The sequence below is a fragment of the Bos indicus genome, chromosome 3 (assembly GCF_029378745.1).
Source record: "Bos indicus isolate NIAB-ARS_2022 breed Sahiwal x Tharparkar chromosome 3, NIAB-ARS_B.indTharparkar_mat_pri_1.0, whole genome shotgun sequence".
NCBI lineage: Eukaryota > Metazoa > Chordata > Mammalia > Artiodactyla > Bovidae > Bos > Bos indicus.
In genome coordinates, this window is record NC_091762.1 from 75580929 (window position 1) to 75602895 (window position 21967).

The 21967-nt window shown below is 32.5% G+C and overlaps 1 protein-coding gene across 8 annotated transcripts in view; it reads right to left on the reverse strand.

Moving 5' to 3' along the window:
• The window catches only part of LRRC7 (leucine rich repeat containing 7), a 631844-nt gene that overhangs the window by 295497 nt on the left and 314380 nt on the right, over window positions 1-21967 (reverse strand). For all 8 annotated transcript variants that reach the window (XM_070786332.1, XM_070786329.1, XM_070786328.1 and 5 more), the window contains 2 exons: window positions 14805-14894; window positions 10386-10442 (listed from right to left, as the gene is read on the reverse strand). In XM_070786332.1, coding sequence (XP_070642433.1) covers window positions 10386-10442; window positions 14805-14894 — 147 coding nt within the window. The remainder of the gene's footprint in view (window positions 1-10385; window positions 10443-14804; window positions 14895-21967) is intronic.

Here is a 21967-nt window from a genome sequence, read left to right on the forward strand (position 1 = left end):
CCTCTAGAACTTTGTATTACTCTCATTTAAATCATGCAAAGGCCATGTTTTCACAAAGATCTTTTCTGACCAGGCTGGCCAAAAAAGAATTTTAAAAATCCAGAAAACCATTAACCAATTAAACAACTACTCCAAACTCAATGACTTTCTATAATGTCATCCTGTTTTCTTTATAGCAGTTACTTGTCTCATTCACTTATTTATTTATGTGTTTGTTGTCTGTCTCCCTCAACTACACTTGAATAGTTGTAGTTTTTGAATAAAAAAGAATCCATCTTTATAGTTCATTGTCATATTGTCATATCTTCTAACATGCAGAATAGTGTTTGACACGTGCTAGGTATATACTAAAAGTTATTTTTAAACTGACTTATTCATTATATGAACTGAGAATTTATTGCCAAACGTACAGAGGCACACACTTGTATGTTATATTTAGGGGAGTAACTGGAGAGAACTTAGGGAGACAGACTATGAATGGTCTTGAATTCTGTGTTTAGTGGTTTGGATGTTATTGTAAAATCAATGAAAAGTCAAATATTTAAAACTATATTCTCTCTTAAAGTCCGTAGTTATGAGATCTTTCTTTTACAAAACTAAAGTATGTAAGTATATTTTAAAATTATTTCTACTAAGTTGGATTTAATATTTAAAGAGATGCCTTTAAGAGTCTATTTAGTATAAGCAATGTTTTTGCGTTTGAAAATTTCATGAAATATTTAATCAAAATAAAGCTTTTGCCTCCAGAAAACTGTTTAATTTAGAAATGTTTTACTAAATCAGAAGAGTCAATAGCTTTAATGTAATTAAATCACATAATTTATTTATCTAAGTTTCAACTGAACATGTTTTAATAGAGAATGTGTTATTCTTACTTTTTAACCACTCCATTTGGGGCATTTTCTACCCCATTGTTTTAGAACAATAGTAAATGAACATCTAAGGCTTGGTAAGAATCATAGTGCTTTAATCTGATTAATTTTATTTTTAATCTTACTTATAAAATTATACAGTATTTACTTTATAACTGGAAAAGTTACTGTGTTATGTTGTACTACAGGTTAACAGAAGTCCTTTTAATATACTGAAATAAATTTAACTACAAAAGAAAATGAATAGAAACACAATGTAGCTAGGTAAAAGTTTGGTATCATTTTGAGCATAAATGTAAAACTAAATAGGTAATGTAATGAAATAGGAAGTTTTGCAAGGAAGAATTCACGATTTTTAAAAGCCATAAAAGGGCAAATAAAACCTTGTGTTACTAAAAGGCAGTATAAACTATACATCCAAGGAAATTAATGTCAGGGAGTTAATATCTTCTGTGAATTTTTACTTTTAATATTGCTCAGGCACTGATTTTAAATGTCACAGAAACTGTGGAAAACTATAGCAATTTAGAAATATTTCCCTTGCGTCTGTTCAGCAGAACATCAAGTTTTTTTGGGATGTATTTTGCATATTGAAAGACCTGAATTAACCCCGACCTGAGTAGAGAGAAAAGTGGAGACATGAAGAAAGCAGGAAATCTCTGGAAGTTAGATATATTTCACTTGTTTTCATGTGTCCCACTGAGCCAATTATCAGTAATAGTTTGTTGTTTACTCATCATGAGTTCTTCTTAAAAGTGAAAATCAAAACATGGGTGGGAGGGAAATCTTTTTAAATGCCGGAATAAAGCATATTTCCTAGCAGTTTCTTTTTTTTCCCCCCACCCTGCACTTTCCAAAAAACCAGAGGAGGACCTTAGTGAAAATCATTTTACCAATTCCTCTTGCATGCCCACTGTTGCTGAGACTGTCATCCCAAAGTTAGTAACTGGCAAGGAAAAAGCATACTGCTCAGCAGTTGCTTCCTTGAGAGTTGGACTGTAGAGTTGGGGCTTCAAATAACATATTTAAGACGACAAAAAGTTTCCCACAAAATGAAGCTTATTAGAATTCTGAATCAGACTATAATCAGATCAAAATTCCTGTGAAAACAGCCTTGAAAAAACTCTAGCAGATTTTTTAAGCTACCAGTATGAATGCAGAATTCATGGCTAATTTCACAGGACAAGTGATGGGAAAATTAAGGGATGATTTGGAGTTTTTCAGAGAGAAAAAGGGAAGATTCCAAGAAAGATGCTTGGAGATACAAAGGTGCATTGTAAACTGTTTTCATCTGAGATTCCCTGTGGGACAGTGAATATTGAAAGATGATGACACTGGAAATGTTGGCTCCCAGTTATGTAGGGTCTGGACATGTCTGTCTTCTGCAAGCTGTGGGTAGTCACCATGAGCTTTTACATTGACATATGTCATGGTGTATTTTAGTAAGAAGCTCTGACAATAATAAGGAGATGGATTCTAGTGGAAGAAACAGGATGAAGAAGGAGTTTTTGGTGGTTAAGACAAGTAATATTAAAGATCATAAGTAGGGCAATGACAGAAGAAAGAGAAGAGTGATATAAGCTGATGGACATAAGTGGATTTGTGGGTAGTAGGAGAGGAAAATAGTATTGAGATTTCTAATTTCTGTAATTAGGTGGATGGTACTGTCACTAAAGAGTATATAATAAGTTGCCTGGAATTTCTGTTTGTTTTGGTTTTGCTTGGAGTGGTGAGCAAAGAGGTATGAAGGTGATTTCAATTTTGATATGTGGTGAACATTCCATCTGAGATCCAGCTATTGGAAAACGGAATTGGAAATCAGATAGATGTTTGCAATGCACCATATCTGAAACCGCAGGAGTAAATCTATTGGCTAAGTCCTTTGTGTCTTTGTATATTTTTCTGGGCCAAGGCTCTGAGACCAAGATCAATACTAATGTAAAGTTCAGAATATATCTTTAATAAAAACACTACATTTTTTCATAAAGGGGAGAGCAATCATCCACATTAAATTGTCTGAATTTGCAAATCTGCAAATGGTGGGTATGTTCCTTTTGGTTCTAAGATAGAAGGCAGGAGAAGAAGGGGACGACAGAGGGCAAGACAGTTGGATGGCATTACTGACTCAATGGACATGAGTTTGAGCAAAATACAGGAGATGGTGAAGGACAGGGAGGCCTGGCATGCTGCAGTCCATGGGGCCACAAAGAGTTGGACATGACTGAGCAACTGAACAAGAACAAGAAAGAGTTTTTATTTATTTTTTATCATGTCTTATTATCTGAGTCCATTTCACCCAAAGAAACTACGAATCTTAGAAAATAGTCATTAAGAATTGATTGGTAGATATTTAAACTTTTTATATACTTTACTGAGACTGAGAGACAATCATTCATACAAATTCTTGTTACAGTACTATTTGAAAAATACAAAAGACGTATTAGCATTAAACGCTATTTTAAAGATTTCAATATTATAGAAAATACAAAAAAACCTTCTGTTTCCTTTCTAATAAAGATATTTTTTTGAGATAAAAAGAAAAAATATTTAATTCATTCCAATCTTTTCTCGAACTCTCTTAAGTTGTCTAAGTACCATAGTATACTACTTTTGCTTAAACAGTTTTCTGGTTCTAAATGATCACAAGACTCATTTTCATCAACAATTACCCAAAGAATGTTTCACAGTTTAAAGAAGGCAACGACCACCCAATATTTTTTTAAAATAATGACACTGAAGTTCAGAGAAGTTAAATAATTCATAAACAAGAAGCAAGGGCCTGAATACAAATCCAAGTTTGCCTGCCAAGCAAATCCTCATTTAAGTACATTCTGGCTCTTCTCAGGTAAAATAAAACAAGGTACAGGCTAATTGTTCCATGAGAGTCTAAGTGGAGATCTTATGAAACTGAAGTCATAGCACTTTTAACCTTGCTATTATATCAGGCAGTTTTCAATCTTTTGGTAAATTTAATCATCAGGGATCAGAGTGGCTATTGATTTGAATTACTCTGAAAACAGCAATTTGATCCCATGGTTTTATGCGGCTTTTGTGCCCTCCCGCTAGCTCCTCGCTGGACTTGACACGACATTTCCTAACCATAATACTCTCAGTCTTAATCTTATGTTGAAAATATAAGGCTAAAAAGAAACATAATTAGCTCACAAGACAGAGAGCTCACACTCTTGTGAATTGTCGGAAAGTGTGCTGTGCCCTGCCAGTGCTGTCGCTTCAGGCGTGTGCGTCTCTTTGAGACCCTATGGACTGCAGCCTGCCAGGCTCCTCTGCTCATGGGATTCTCCAGACAAGAATACTGGAGTGGGTTGCCATGCCCTCCTCCAGGGGATCTTTCCAACCTAGGGATAGAAACCACGTTTCCTGAGGCTCCTGCATGGTAGGCAGATTCTTACTGCTGAGCCCACTGGAGGGAAGCCCATTGGAAAGCGTATGTTTGATATTTTCAAAGGGAATCTAAAATAATCAGATTGTTAGGATGCATTATAATTTATAGAATGTTTTTAAAATCTTAAATGTCATAATTATCACTTATTTCAGTTGAATTTAAAATATAAGACCATGTGATAAGAAGTAAAAAAAAGTCCTAATTCTAAGTGCAATACTCAAACCTGAGGGGATTAGCATGGTTATCCTTGATTAGGCACTTGTTACATTGTCACTTTTGATAAAAATAACCCAGAATGGGATGGTACCATGGGTTTAACAAAACATCAAGCCTTATAAATTGATACTAATTGGTAAAAGTATAAGGTAATACAATTATAAAAACACATTGTATCCAATTATGTATTATTGTCACAAAACCAGTTAATAGAAACATCAAAAAGCTATTCTGTAAGCTGTACCTCAATATAAAATTTTTTTGTTACAATAGCCCCAAGGAACCTACTGATGTATTTCATTGTAGCAACTAGTACAGTAAAGCCAAATGAGATAAATTCATTAATAGGACACTGAAATAAGACTAGAATATAATTTAGTCACACCTGCTCAGTTCAGAATACATATTATTTTATGGACTTTTCTTCATTATGCTGACAATGATAACTGGTAGGAAATGAATAACAAAGGAAGAAAAGCTTTTAAAAAGAAAACATGTCAAATACATTACATTTTTGTAACTCTTGACTAAAGAGTAATCTTATTTTAAAAGAATAAACAAATTTATATGAAAATTAAAAATGTAATTTGCAAATAAATAGAAATTTGAGTGAAAATTATGGAGTGTTTATTGCCATTCAGGTTAGGAAAAAGCATATATATATTCATATATGTAAAATCTTTATCACTGAAATTCTTACTTTTATGAATAGCTACGCATTTTAGTATATAAATACATACTCTTCCCTTGCACACTATAACTGGAAGTATTTCAGATAGGAAAGTGATAATTGTCTGTGTTGATAGTGACTTTTTTAATTTTTAAAGAGCTTCCTTGAAAATAGTTTCTTAAAATGATTTTTTTATGTTGAAACAATACAAAAACTTACAAAAAAATTCAAAGTATCATACAAATAACTTTTCTGAACTACTTGATAGTAAATTCAGAACTGGTGCACCATCATTTCCCAATACTTTGGTATGTATTTCCTATAAATTAGAGCATTTTCCTAACAAACCAAAACACAATAATTGGAATCAGGAAATTAACACTGATACATTGTTACTATTTAATTCTCAGACCCCATGCAAGTTTTGCCCTTGTTTTGCCAAGTCCCAATAGTGTTGTTTTGTTTTTAATAGCAAAGGCATCAATTCAGAGTCACTGCTTTTAGTTATAATGTCTCTTTACTCATCAATCTGAAACATTCTCTCAGTCTTATCTCCACTTTCATGATCTAGTGTCTTGTTTCAATTTATAATTCAATTTATAATTTTTCTTAGAGTATTTCCAGATAAGGTACACTGTTTCTGCACCTTCTGTGAATATGTGTGCGTTTTTAGGCATTTACAATCGAGTTTCTGAATCTTTTTTTTGTTTTGTTTTTAGGTGGAGGAAATTCTTAATAAAAGCAATGGTGCTCAAGGAATAAAGTCATGTAAATAATAGATGCATCATTTATTAGTTTTCAAGCATATATATCCTAGTAGTTTCAAAGCAGCATTCATGCTTGTACCAGGCAAAGTTTTCTTTTCAATTTTTCCCTAACGAGTTTTTTCTATGGAGAGTCCAAAAACTGTCACAGATGATAGTGAAATAGAATGATTATTTTAACAACTCCAAGGAAAATTTGCTCAGCAAAATATTATCTTTTGAGTGACTATACTAGAGAAGTTACACAATTAAAATAATCCATTCAACAAATTTGATCATTTAAAATTGAGAGGGCCCCCTTTTTGGTATTCTGTCATAGTATAATAGGTATTTTGGTATGGCTTATTTTATATAAGTGCCAAATAATGTGCTTCTAGGCAAAAATAAAAATTGTGAAAACTCACAATGGGCCATGAATATATTGAAAATAGAGACAATTTGGCTTACACAATTAATACGCGTCTGGATCCCATTGCTTTTGTCAGCTTCACAGAGGAGTCTAGGGTCTAAAAGTTGTCTCTATGATGTTCAGACATCATTTCCCTAACCTGAATCCCTTCCTCCAAAACTCTTACAGATTCTTATCCACCCAATTCATTCATTTTTCCTTTTCTGGATTTGTTTACCAGGGTTTACTTATTTATTGATATTGCCCCCAAAATTCTACTGGAACATGTTTGAAATATTCCTCACTTAGTTGCTGTATTATGACCACAGACCAAGGAATCACACTTTATGCCTTGTGTACTCAAGTGGCAGGGCAAAAATAAAATGAATATTGGCTTAAATTGTGTTTCCTTTTCTTCAAACTATTTCATATTTTTGTCGTTATCACAGACACATTTATACAACATCATATTTTAGCTCAAGCTGAAACAGTCATAGTCATAATAAATTATCAATGGACAGGCCATATTTTAACTTTAAGGTTTTAGAAAAATTCTCATAAAATGGAAAATTTTTGTTTAAAGATAAAACTCACCATTATTAGGGACCATTTGTATGCTGTTAAATTACTTTCATGGAAATGGTTCCTAAATTTCATTTAAAAGAATTGTCTTATTTCTTGTTTTTATCTTGACAGATGTTTCTTAGCTAAATGTATCACTTTTAATGACAAAATAAAAAAATAAGTTATACTACTTTTGGATATTCTTTAGTTGTTATAAATATCAATGCCTTAATTTGAAGTTATTTTCTTCCCTTGTCATGTCTTGCCTGTTATATGTAACTTGAAACCACCTGAAGTAGTGTGTGTGTGTGTGTGTGTGTGTGTGTGTGTGTGTGTGTGTGTAGGTTTAAAATTCAAGGCTCACCTATCAGCCATTGAGAACTCACTAACCATTTATCCTTTTCTGCTTTCTTGATGCTCATCAAAGACTCATTTTAATATTTGGTATCCCATATAATTTTCTATGGGAAAAAATACAAGTGACACAAAATGTCAGGTCATATGACAGATATTTCTTTCTGTGAATCTATATATCAGCTTTCTTGTTTATTCATTAAGTGCTCCCTATGCACTGGGCATTGTTTTGGGCACTGGAGATTCAGCAGTGACAAAACAGAAAAAAACCTTTTTCTTAATGTTCTCCTGAGGAGTTCATTTCCAAGCAAACAGAGTCAATACAATTCAGAGAGCCATAAGTGAGAAAATCAAATGTAATAGTGAGATGATATAAAGGCAATGAGGGAGCAACATCATAAGATGTGATCAGGGAAAGCCTCTGAGGAGGCACCATTTGAAGAAAGATAGGAATCCTAAGGAAGATCTAACCTGCAAAGATTTGAGGTAAAAGAATTCCAAAGAAAATAGCTAGTGCAAAAGCTCCAAAATGGGAACGTACTCATTTTTGGACTACTCTTCAAAATTATAATTAAGAGGATAACTCTGCTATGAGGAAAAATTTTATCATAGAATTTAAAGTTTTTTTTCTTTATGGTTATCAAGTTTTTTCCAGATGTTCAATGTCCTCAATTATTACACATACTCAACAGTGATTGTGTCAATGATTTTTCAGCAAATGTGTACCTGAGGAATTTAATTTTCTCATTCATTGATATATCTAGAAGGGTGATTGTAAAGGAACAGTGTGGAAAATTTTATAATGCTAAATTCTAATTGATAATAGAATTTGTTCTAGAATCTGCACATATCAAGATGTCTCCATCAGTTTACTTTAAGTCATATTTTAATTCTCTACATTTTTACATTTTTTATACCTTGTTAGGCATGTGGACTTTAAGACAAAAAGAAGAAAAAGTCACTGAGGATCTGCTAAAGACCTAACATCATGTTTGTGTCCATGAAGAAGTCATGAGTTATCTGTTCTTGCAGTAATTATTTAAAAATTAACTTTCTTCCTAAAACTAACTTTCTTCCTTTATTTTTCATTGGAAGTGCAAAATAAAGGAAATAGAAAGCTCTCACGTATCTCCCCATTAGAGGTCTAGACTGGTGATCAGAAAGCACTATGGATAAGGAATATTGAAAGCACAGTTAACTTTTTTTCAAGACAGAACTTTTGGCAACTCTTAATTTTTGTAGACATCAAAATAAGATAAAGTTCTCCATATATTATGCATGTCCTTGGTTCTTTTTATTTTTGTCTATAAAGTAAAAATTAAGCACACTAGATTGAAAATAACTGAAGATTTTTAAAATGTAAAAACTGTAACAGCTATACTAATGGTACAAATGTTAACAGTCCACCAAGAAGACATCGTTTCATTTCTACATATCTTTACACTTTTTCAATGACAAAGTTAAATGCCTATTATTCTACTTGCTTGAATTTTGTTTGATAACTGATACTCAGTCTCACAATCTACAGAATACCCATGTACCAATTATGAGCATTGTTATTCACTACTCTGAAATGTCCACTCACCTATCTCATATAAAGACTGTATTAACAATCTATGGTCAAGCTTTAATTTATATTTAAAATATATATTTAAAAACGCATATTTGAAAACCTGTGTCAGATTTATTTATTATTTTATGTCAAAATTTTTATTTAAGAGCAGAAGGGAAAGGAGTCTTTTCTACACCATCAATATTTTCTCCTTAACTCAAATGTTTATATTTAGAGGAAGGAGACAACTGCTGTTTCACCATAGTTTAGCTTGTACTTAGCTTGTTTCCACTCTACTTTAAATGTAGACATTGAAAACATGGGGGATAGAAATGAATTTTCAGTAGATTAATGCTGAATAAGTAACACTCAATCATATTCACATTTCTGTTTGTGCCCCCAACATGGAAGAGGTGCCTTCCATTAAACCTATGTATAATGCTTTGGCTTAGCGAAAAACCACTCAAAAAGGCAGGGTGTCTAGATACAGAGACATCTCCTACTTTTCATGTTCTCCCCTTGTCTACCACTTATGAAGGAATGAATTGATGTTTAATCTCTATATATATATTTAAATGAAATTCATATAATTATTGGAAGTTTTATATTGTACTGATAGAATTTTCATACATATTTATGTATCAAAATGTATTTAAGAGTATTTTATTGCTATATTGTGTGAAAAAAAGTCAATGTAATTCAGTGTAGTTTGCATAGAGAAAGAATATAAAAAGAGGAAAATAAAATTAAGTTTTGGTTCAGCAGATGAAATGTCACTAAATCCTGCTGATATGCTTGAAGAATTAATCACTGTACTCAATGTTTTTCTGCAATACTGCAGGAGGGTTAAAACAGCAAGATAGTACTTTCAATATTTTAACTGTAACACATACAAATAATAATAATTTATCTGAGTAAAAATAATCCCCACTTTAAATAAATTTTGACTTTCAAAAATATTTTTTCTATATAGCACACATTCTATTATTAGATATAAATAAGGCAAAACAGTTGGAACAAACAATTCTATTAAACTAAACATTGTATAAAATTTTGGTGATAGTTTTATACAAAACTATTCTGTGTTCTTATGTAAGCCATATTTTACATAGGTTATTATATACAGGTACAGTTTGAAGAATGTATAAATACATATTTTCTGCCAAGTCATTACAGGATCTCTAGAAACACTTTAATCATTTTTATGAAATATCTGTATATTTTTTATTTGAAAACTATCACAATCCATAAATTAGCTTTAAAAGTTGAGCACTTGAAACTGGTGATTGTTTGAGGGTCATAGAAATGTCAGTTTCATAGGTTTCAGGGCAGTAACTTCCTGGCATGTATGTTCAGCTATGACAAGAATCTTAAATGGATTCTTCCCATTTTTACTTGTAATTATACAATTTTATAAGGCAGGATACATTCTTACTTAATATAAATCTCTTGTAGTATACTGTACTTTTCAGCCCCTAGAAAAATATTGTAGAAAAATTAACTCAATCATAATGACAAAACATAGCTAAAATAAAAACAGTCCTTTTGCTTCCTACTAGTGAAAAATCACCATTAAAAATTTCAAAATACTCAGTCACTTACTTTGGTAGAGTTTTCAAGTGATTTTCTCTTAACTCCAATATCCGCAATTTGGCAAGTCTGTAGAAATGAATTTAAAAATTTGTTTCTTGATATTTCTCTATAAAACAATATTTTTATGATAAACCAAATTGTTACTGTGTTAACCAAATAACTATGTCCAAACATTAAAAACCGTGGTTATAGATCTTTAAGAATTATGCAAATTGATTATGAGTAAGGTTGCATCAATATTGGAGAATGATAAATACCACTTTCCTAAACTTTCCTAAAATCTTTCAAAGATATAACCTTAGTTATCTAAATTTTCTGTTTTATAAAAATACATTCAATGTTGTTTAATCATATGCATTCAAATTATTGAATATTTACTAAATACTAAGTACTGAGTTCACTGAAACATGGTAACAATTTCCCTCAAGAGATGACAAATGAATTTTTAAAGCAAATGATAAAGCATAATGGTTAAAAGCTTGAACTTTGTGGTCAGATATATCTGGGTGAAATCCAGACTCTCTATATTCTATCCCTATGACACTGGGCAAATTAATCAACCCATCCTAACTCCAGTTTCTTCATCTGTAATGAGTATGTACTAATAGTACAAAATGTATATGGTTTTGAATGTTAAATGATGTCATCATACATGTAAAACATAATACGTGGCACACCATAAGTTTCAGTGAGTGTTACTCCTGTGGAGCCCTATACCAAGGTCATAGTTGTAAAGTCTTGTTACCAAGGCCACAGATTTGGAACTCTGCACCAAAGTCATCTGCAGAACTGACTGAGCTCTAGTTCCAGACACTGACTGTTGCTATGAGCCCCACTGATCTAAACTGGCTAACTCCTTGACCCCATATTAGGTAAAAATATCCACCTTCGAACTCACCCTATAGCACCCTAACCAATCACCTAATGCAAGTTTTCCAGCAAGAATTTTCTTTGTCTTGAGACTATAAAAATTGGCTACTAAACCATGAAAGGAGTTGGCTCTCCCGGGAGCCAGCTCTCTGTTCTAACAGCATCTCCTGCTGTAATAAACTCTATTCTACTGTCATTCTGCCTTGTATCTGGAAATTCTTTTCAACCTGTGCAAAGACCATGACAATTACTATTACCTTTAATTAAAAACTGGGAAAAGTGTCATATATATAGCATAATATACCATATTTAATTGACTCTGAGCCTGAGATGTGAACATTTCAAATAGATGCACATTTAAAATCCTGTTGTATCATCTGTCTTATGATGGTACTAGAGTTGGGAAAATCAAGTGAAGTGGATGAGAGGTGCTTACATTTTCTGATGCTTGCAAAATACTTGGGTGATTAGGAATGCATTTCACACTTAACTACTTGTTAATGTTTGCAATCTGGGACAGTGTTGTTACTAATGTCTATGTTGTGCTGTGCTTAGTTGCTCAGTCGTGTCCGACTCTTTGCGACCCCGTGGTCTCTAGCCCACCAGGCTCCTCTGTCCATGGGTATTCTTCAGGAAAAAATACTGGAGAGGGTTGCTATGCCCTCCTCCAGGGGATCTTTTCAACCTAGGAATCTAACCAGGGTGTCCTGCATTGCAGGTGGATTCTTAACCAGCTGAACCACGAGGGAAGCCTACTAATGTCTATAAGCGAGCTTTACAATTTACTCAGTTGTGGTTATTTTAGGACAAATATTAAATGACTTATCCAAATTCTCAGTGTTGTGGGAATATTTCACTATTTGAACTATTTCACCTACAATGTCCCATATTTACTGTGCTTTTAGGTATTCAACTAGTTCTCTTCCCCTTTCCTTTTTGTTTTGAGTTCTATCAAGTTTCCAATTTAACTTTAATCTTATAAACTCTTAATCTGTATTTGAAACAAATTGTCTCAGTTCTTCAGAGCATGGGATATCACTAGTAAAAGACTTTTCTTAAACATGTATATATCTCAAATCTTAGTATCTGTACTAGAGTAATAACATTTTATGACTTAGTTTGGCCTTTAGGGGTACTAAATCTTAGGTTTTATAAAGTATATTAAACATTCTTTGTCAAATTATCCAGCTGAAGGTTCAAAAGCTTTTTAGATTACAATAATAAAATAGAGCATTTGGGGGCAGATAATTTACATAAATTGAAATCAAATTCGAAGTGGTTTGGGTATTACGTTATATATTTGCCCAGATTTCTTCTCTTATATTAGGACTAGTCAAGAGAACTAACAAAATGCTAAAGCAAACAATGTATTTTAGGGAGATAACTAAACATTTTATGACTTAATAAACCAAAAGTATACTTGTGGTTTGGGCCAGTACCAGAAGGAAAATCTACTTTGTATGAACAAATGACGAATTATTAATTCATTTAGAAACTAGGCATATGCTATTGTGAATATCTGTGAATTTCAGAACTGTCTGAGTGTATGGTATTCGTAGGTATTATGAAATCATGATCCACAAAAGTAAGAGAATTTGGAAAAAACTTTTGAGGTGATTTCTGTGTGCAAATAGAGGCTGCTACCTGTTAAAGGATGTCATTATTTCACTGAGTTCTTCTTAATGTCATGTATTAACTTCTGCCCAGAGGTGGAGGTTAAGGTACAGTCAGTTATTTGAACAATTTGAGATGATCACTTAGAAAAAGGCAGTTAACAAAAAACTTAAAATATCTTAACTTTTAAGATATATCTTTTATATTTAAAATAGCCTTGATATGGAAACAAAGTTTCCATTGACACATGAATGGATACAGAAAACTTGTGTGTGTGTGTGATGGAATATTACCAGTCATAAAAAGAAGAATATACTGCCATTTGTAATGACATGAACGGACCTTAAGGGCATTATGCTAAGTGAAATAAGTTGGACAGGGAAAGACAAATACTCTATGATCTCACATATGAAATCTAAGAAGAAAAAAATAACTATAGAAAAGAGGTCAGATTTGTGGTTATCAGAGGTGGAGGTAGGGGAAGGGGAAATGGTTGATTGTGGTCAAAAGACACAACTTTATGCTTATAAAATAAATAAGTACTGGAGATGTAATGCATAGCATGATTACTATAGCTAATACTGCTATATAGTGTCCAATATATCTCAAAGTAACTAAGAGTAAATTCTAAAAATTTTCATCACAAGGAAATGTTTTTTTCATAATTATATAAAGTAATGGAGGTTAAATTTAATGTGCTCATCATTTTGTGATAAATTTGTCATTATTATGTTGTATACTTTAAGTTCATACAGTGCTATATATCAATTATATCTCAATAAAGATGAAAAACGTTCACTCTAGAACACCTAGAAAATATCGAGAATTTAAGATGAAAATAAAAACCTTCCATAATTTCCCTTCCAAGGAAATTCTTTTATTTCTTGCATATTCATATTCATATGGGAAACACAGTATATAGTTATGATAAGCTTTAAACATAACATCATCGGAATTAAAAGATATGTCTCTAGTCAAGATTATAAATCGCTACATTGTCATATGGATGTACCATAATATATTCAAGCAATCTCCTAGATGGATGTGTGCTTCCATATTTTTCATATTGTAAATAACGATAAACATTTTTGTCTATAAATCCTAGTGTGATATATGATGATACATTTCTAGAAATGTATTACAAAGGCAGTGGTTATATATATTTTCAAATCTTTTAAAGCACACTGCCCTTCACAGAGTACATGACATTCTGCAATTTCATCAGCAGTGTGAAGTTATCTTTTTCCTCACACTCTAAACAGTTTTATAGTTTCTGTGATATGCTTACAGCACAAAGGCCCTTTATTCACATATTAATTTGTATTGTTTTATTATTTATAATGATAAACATTTTTTGTGTTTTCAACTTGTACACTTATTATGAACTGTGTTATGAATTTATATTTATATATAAATTTATATATAACACATAATAACTGTGTTATTATGAAATTGTACATGTTATTTACCCAGTTTTTCTAATGAGATCTTAACTTTATACTCCTTTGAAAGAATTCTTTATAAGTTAAGGATCTAATTTGCCTTCCATATATGGTAGAAATATTTTCCTATTTATTACCTTAATATTTAAAATATTTTCTAATATTATTTTATTTTAAAGGCATGTATGTATTCAAATATATCCATTTTTTAATGCTATAAAAATATTATCTAACCCGTGTCAAAAATTTACATGTTTCTGATATTTTTTTTAATATTTAACTCTTTAACTCATCTGAAATCTGATTATTAATGACATGTAAAGACCTAATTTTACTTTATTTTTTTCAAAATATTTCATTAATTGGCATGGTCTCATTTATTGGATAAAAGTGAGGGTATCTTTAATTACAGGGGTCACTTTCGAAGCCTCACCTACTGATGGTGGTTAAGTACTTACCTAAAGTGAGCTAAAATTGTATCATTTAAAGTTCTTATTCTTACCTTCCAAAATTGGCTGGAAGAAATTCAAGAAAGGCATCATTCAGGTAGAGCTGGGTCAGATTTAGAAGCTGCGTGAAGCCATCAGGGAGTCTAGAAAGGAGTTAAAGGTTTAGTCATTGCGTAGATGTTGCCATAGAAACAGAACAAAAATATATACCTCTAAGGAGAAAAAATAGAAGTGTAATACATTTTTCAACTCTCCTTTGGTATCACAGTAATGGAAGAATTTATTGAGCATGTTGTTACAGCTTGAAAATTTTGCCTGTTATTAAAATAAATGGCATTCACCCCTCCACACTGCTCTCCTATGCTGAGATTTATGTCACCGCCAAAGTCAGCAGCATCATTTCTTACTGTTACCCTGGCCTTATACACACCAGTGAGATATTTTTATGGAAATTTCAAGATGTATGCTATCTTTTATAATTCCAAATTTATGAGTCTTCTCAATAGAAAATTCATATGCATAGTCAGGCAAGGTTATCTACTCTTTCACTTAATCATTAGAAGTTGTGTGCAGTTTGTAACACTGATGGCTAAAGGTGCCCAATGTGAGAAGGGAAAGAGTGTTTTGTCCCTTAATTGATAATTTCCTTAATGCAGGCCCAACAGATACGTGCATTATAATTCAAACTGACCTGATTCATGCACACTAAAAATGAACAAGAACATTAAAGTAATAAACAGCATTCTAAAGACTTTAAGAGTCATTTAAAAGTTGAGAAAATATCCTTTGGGAAAAATCTTATCAGTGAGATAAAGTAATTATTTGAAATGCTTAAATCATTTTTACCAAAATGATTTAACTCAAGGATTTTTCTTAAAAGGACATTGACTTTTTATTAATTTAATTTCTATTAAACATTTTAATGCCCTTTTCTACACTTTAGACAAGACTATGCTCTTTCACAGAATATTTTTAAACAGTGTCCAAATATGCCTTCTCCTCAAATTATAACCTATGACCTTCCTTGTTTTTACTGACAAAATTATTTAAAAAGCTGCCTCTACTGCCTACTTTTTACTACTCTCAAGCCATTGTTTTCTGGCATCTATTCCAACTCTATTACTGAAACTGCACTCGCCAAAGCCTCTGATGACCTCTAAATCCCAATTTCATTAACTTCATTTTATTTCATAACCCACACTGCCCAGCAACAGTTGTCATCACTGATTGTCCTCTCCTTCTGGGCTTCTAGTCTACCACTTCCCCTACTCTTCTTCCTACTCCTGCAGCACTAGATCTGAGTTTCATTCCATGGTTTCTCTTCCTCTGACTAATCTTTTGTTATGAAATGTTTTATGTATATAAAAGAGTATATGTGTACTCACAATATAATTTAACAAATAGAACCAGTATCTTTAAAACCCTCTGGCTGTCCCTCCCTGACTACATCTTTGTATTTGCTCCACAAATTCCTAAATGATGGTTACTTTTCTGTTTTTTAAGGAGTTTTACACCTATTTAAATCCCTGAAAAAAGTCATGTGGTTTGGTTTTTTTAATATTATCTAAATCAAATAATACTATGAATATTTTTATGGGACTTATAATAATTCAAATCATTAAATAATTCATTAGTTAAGTGAAATTCATTCATTTTGATGTAGATGACTGATCACCATACCATGGTATTCCATTGTACGAATATATCACAATTTATTAATCATTCTTAATCTAATTGAACATTACAGTTGTTTCTAGTTTTTGTTTGTATTTCTATTATATATTCTATTTATTTTTGAACATATATCCTGGTGTACAAGAGATTACTTAAGTTATATTGCTGATTAGAAGAGATTAATATCCTTATGAAAAGCTCTCAGCTAATGACTAGCAGGAGTATAAATACCTCAGCTCTCTCACCCAAATCTGTGATGTGTGTTTAAACTCTTTCCCAGAGTTCCCCAGAAAGCTTAAGGTCCAGTGTCCATACTAGTAAATAGCTTGATAACATATCCTTAATTGATATTTCCTGATATCATTTTCAGGACTCTTGAGAGGAGATTCCAACCAGTCCATTCTGAAGGAGATGAGCCCTGGGATTTCTTTGGAAGGAATGATGCTAAAGCTGAAACTCCAGTATTCATTGGAAAAGACTCTGATGCTGGGAGGGATTGGGGGCAGGAGGAGAAGGGGACAACAGAGGATGAGATGGCTGGATGGCATCACTGACTCGATGGACGTGAGTCTGAGTGAACTCCGGGAGTTGGTGATGGACAGGGAGGCCTGGCGTGCTGCGATTCATGGGGTCACAAAAAGTCGGACACGACTGAGCGACTGAACTGAACTGAACTGACATCATTTTCTGAATATATTGCTTAAATTCTTTTCTAAACTTTTCTTCTGAGGAAGCCAAACTAAACACAATTAATATTTTTATATTGATTCAGTAGAGATTGTTTATACACTCTTAAGACACTGATCTTATATGGATTGTTTTTGCTACAAACATCTTGCTTCACTTTGTATTTTGGAGCTGGATTGTTTGTATACGACTTCTTAGAGGATGCTTCCATAAATTTGCTTCCAAAGGGAGGTAGGATTAATAAAAGCAGAGAAGAGGGGAAAAGGAGGTTGGGGAAAGTGAGAGCTACAATGAAGAGGTAAAAATTCACCTGAGATGGGTTACAAAGAGAACATGGGTTCTAGAGAGAATATTTTATGAATAAGAGTATGGGTAGTTAATATTTGAGAGTATCAGTAGGGGACAGGTTTTAGAGGATATTTAATGCTTGACTCATAGGTATACACTTTATCTTATACAAGTAAAAAAGAATCTACTGGAGATCTTTATTTTTCTCTCTGTTTTTCTTCCTTAACTACTTTAGAGCTCATATCCTGGTAGTTTAATAGTTTTCATGAATATGGCACAGATGTTCAACAGATTACAATTCAATTTAACTACTATTTTACTTTGATGTTCTTTTGGTTCTTATATTCATTCAAGAAAAGAAATCATTTATGATTTCTCAAAAAAGAAGATTAATATGTGTAAAATGAGAAGAATGCTAAAATCTTTGATCTAAAAATTTATATTAACATCATAAATAAAAATACTTTTAAAATACTAGTTTTTTAGTTATAAGGACAGCTTGAACCATCCAGCTTAAATTAGTCTATTATTCTACCCATGTATGTGTTAAATGATATTACTTCATACTACTTCTTTAGATGGAAAATATATTTCTTTATGGTACCTCTCTGAGAAAGTTTATGATACAGGAAAATCTGGCTGTTACATAGAACACTTCTCTAAGGATTTAAGAACTGACTACATTGGGCAGATTCCAACTGCAAGACTGGATTGCCAAAACTAAGTTATATGAAAAAACCAGAATGGAATGTAAGATAGTTTTTTCAGTCTGCTTATAAACAGATGTGCTGATATTTTATATCAAATCTTTCTTTTTTAAAAATGCAGAATTAAGGGGTATATTTATACAGTATGTCTTGTTTAATAGCATGCACATTTTTAAATTTCAATTTACTTAAACAAGAATTTGTTGAATGGTCACTCTGCACTGAGATTCAAAATTAATGCCTTTTCCTCACCTTCTCCACAGCATTACATTCATAGATTTAGCAAAATGCTATGACAATTATGTTTATACAAGTGTTAAGAATTTTTTATTCCTTTGCTAAATTACACATTCTTTGAGGAGAAGGAATTTTTTAAATCTCCTCAATGACCTAATATTGTACTTTGAAAACATATTATTTGAAAAATACATAGTCAGTAGATCTGCTAAAAAATATTCAACTTTATTTATTATTAACTTTATGGTATGGTTTTGTAGTTTTAATGGTTTCACTTGTCAATATCACCATTTCTGGAGGAACACACAAGAACCTGTGAGGAAGAAGATCTTCTTTAGCAAGTTAGGTTAAACAAGATGAAAACCACGGGCTGTCTTTATCTTCCTCCAAGATATTCAATGAAATCCAACAGTTTACACTAAGTAAGTGAACTCTAATGAAATAATTTCATGTTCCTAGTACTCTTGCCTAGAAAATCCCATGGATGGAGGAGCCTGGTAGGCTGCAGTCTATGGGGTCCCTACGAGTCGAACACGACTGAGCGACTTCACTTTCACTTTTCACTTTCACACAATGGAGAAGGCAATGGCAACCCACTCCAGTGTTCTTGCCTGGAGAATCCCAGGGATGACAGAGCCTGGTGGGCTGCCATCTATGGGGTCGCACAGAGTCGGACATGACTGAAGCGACTTAGCAGCAGCAGCAGAGTAACTGGTGGCTTTCCAGAGTTGACAGATTTATTTTAAAATTCAAAGCATTTTAAAAATATATATACAGATAAATAATTACTCTAAGGAAACGTTTTCATTTTATTAATGGCTTAAATTAAAAGTAGCATATTCAAATTATAATAAATAAATGATACGAGAATCAGACACCCAAAGTATTTATTACTTGAGCACGTGGACATTGATGTTAGAAGATCTAAGTCTGAACCACAGTTCTTTCAATTATTCATCTCTGTGACTTCTACAAATTATGTGATGTTTGTAAGACTCAGTTTCCTTTTTTTTTTTGTAAAATGATCAAACTAATATCATCTTTCAGAGTTGCTCCAAAGAGTTAAATGATTATCTGCTCCATATTAAAGACTCACTAAATAGGAATGATCGTATTACGTTTTTATTGTTTTTATTCTAATTTTTGAATATTAACTAGAATACTAATTTAAATGCTTTTATTAGTGCTAAATTTATTGTTGGAATAGACAAATTAAGATTGGCTGCAGACATCCTTGTTTCAACATTTTTCTTTTCTAAATGTGTTTACTTTAGAAGTTTAATGAAAACATATTACAGGCATTTGACCTCCATTAGAATGTTAAACCAAATTAAAATTTTAGGAGCTATAAGTTGTGATTAAGAAGCCAATGTAAAATCTTCTGCTCTAATTGGAAAGGTATTTTGCATCTAAACATTTTAATTTATAACCTTAATGTTATAAAATTAGTATAACATTATCAGAGAACATTTAAACTATCATATTCATTTAATGCATTTATTTTTTATCTAATTTCCAATTAATTATTTTAACATCACTGCAAACTTGTATAATGATTTCTGTCTTTGTAATTATCTTTCAATTTTGCTGTAAATCAGAGTGACTATAATCTATCAGTCAAACTAGGACATTTTTGAGAGTTTAGAGGGAACTATTATTAATCATGCCACATCATGACGTATAAACTGGGAAGACCTGAGCAGAGACATATAATCACCCTGTATACAATCTTCACATCCATGTAGATATACCATAATTTATTAGCAATTTTCTTATTGTTGAGAATTAAGAACGTTCAATTTTTTCAAAATGTATCTTTTAATTTAAAACAAAATCAAACTGTTCCCCCAGGATTTGTGAAATATAATAAAAGGAATCCAGGAATTTATACAATCTTTGTGTATTTCCATATGTAAAAAGGAATGTAGATAATATTTTTCTACTTCATATTTTCTGTGAAGACAAAAATGAAATAATGTATCTAAAAGCCTGAGATATGCTAGGTTCTCAATAAATGATGGTCTTTAACTTTTTGAGAAGTTGTTATTCTCAATTTTACTGTAATAATTTTCATCACTGACTTGGTTAAGGCATTCAGATTATACTATAGAGTTCATATCTAAAACTAAACCTAGTAATACAACACTTAAAACTGTAACTTTCATATTCTAGGGTTTTCATGACTTAACTACTATGTAGATTTCTTGTATCTAAAAAATAAACAGAAAGCAGGAAAGAAAAATGAAATCCAAATCTATTTTTAATAGAGAAAATTAATAAATCTCTAGTATAACTGATCAAATAAAAAAGAAAAAAGACACAAAACAGAGAGCATCACTAGAGAACTTGTAGAATTAAAGGGCTAATAAAATAATATGGAAAATAAGATACCAATAAGTTTGAAAACATATGAAATATACATATTCCTAAAAACACAAACTACCAGAAATGATTCAAAGAAAAGTTGGTAATTTGAATAACACTATAGGTATTATAGTAGGTAAGGAGCAATGGCTGTGCTTTGCTGGAGCAGCCATGAAGAGATACCCCACGCCCAAGGTAAGAGAAACCCAAGTAAGATGGTAGGTGTTGCAAGAGGGCATCAGAGGGCAAACACACTGAATCCATACTCACAGAAAACTAGTCAATCTAATCACTCTAGGACCACAGCCTTGTCTAAGTCAATGAAACTAAGCCATGCCCGTGGGGCAACCCAAGATGGGCGGGTCATGGTGGAGAGATCTGACAGAATGTGGTCCACTGGAGAAGGGAATGGCAAACCACTTTAGTATTCTTGCCTTGAGAACCCCATGAACAGTATGAAAAGGCAAAATGATAGGATACTGAAAGAGAAACTCCCCAGGTCAGTAGGTGCCCAATATGCTATGGAGATCAGTGGAGAAATAACTCCAGAAAGAATGAAGGGATGGAGCCAAAGCAAAAACAATACCCAGCTGTGGATGTGACTGGTGATAGAAGCAAGGTCCGATGCTGTAAAGAGCAATATTGCATAGGAACCTGGAATATCAGGTCCATGAATCAAGGCAAATTGGAAGTGGTCAAACAAGAGATGGCAAGAGTGAATGTCGACATGCTAGGAATCAGCAAACTGAAATGGACTGGAATGGGTGAATTTGACTCAGATGACCATTATACCTACTACTGCGGGCAGGAATCCCTCAGAAGAAATGGAGTAGCCATCATGGTCAACAAAAGAGTCCAAAATGCAGCACTTGGATGCAATCTCAAAAACGACAGAATGATCTCTTTTCATTTCCAAGGCAAACCATTCAATATCACAGTAATCCAAGTCTATGCCCTAACCAGTAACTCTGAAGAAGCTGAAGTTGAATGGTTCTATGAAGACCTACAAGACCCTTTAGAACTAACACCCAAAAAAGATGTCCTTTTCATTATAGGGGACTGGAATGTAAAAGTAGAAAGTCAAGAAACACCTGGAGTCACAGGCAAATTTGGCCTTGGAATATGGAATGAAGCAGGGCAAAGACTAATAGAGTTTTGCCAAGAAAATGCACTGGTCATAACAAACACCCTCTTCCAACAACACAAGAGAAGACTCTATACATGGATATCACCAGGTGGTCAACACCGAAATCAGATTG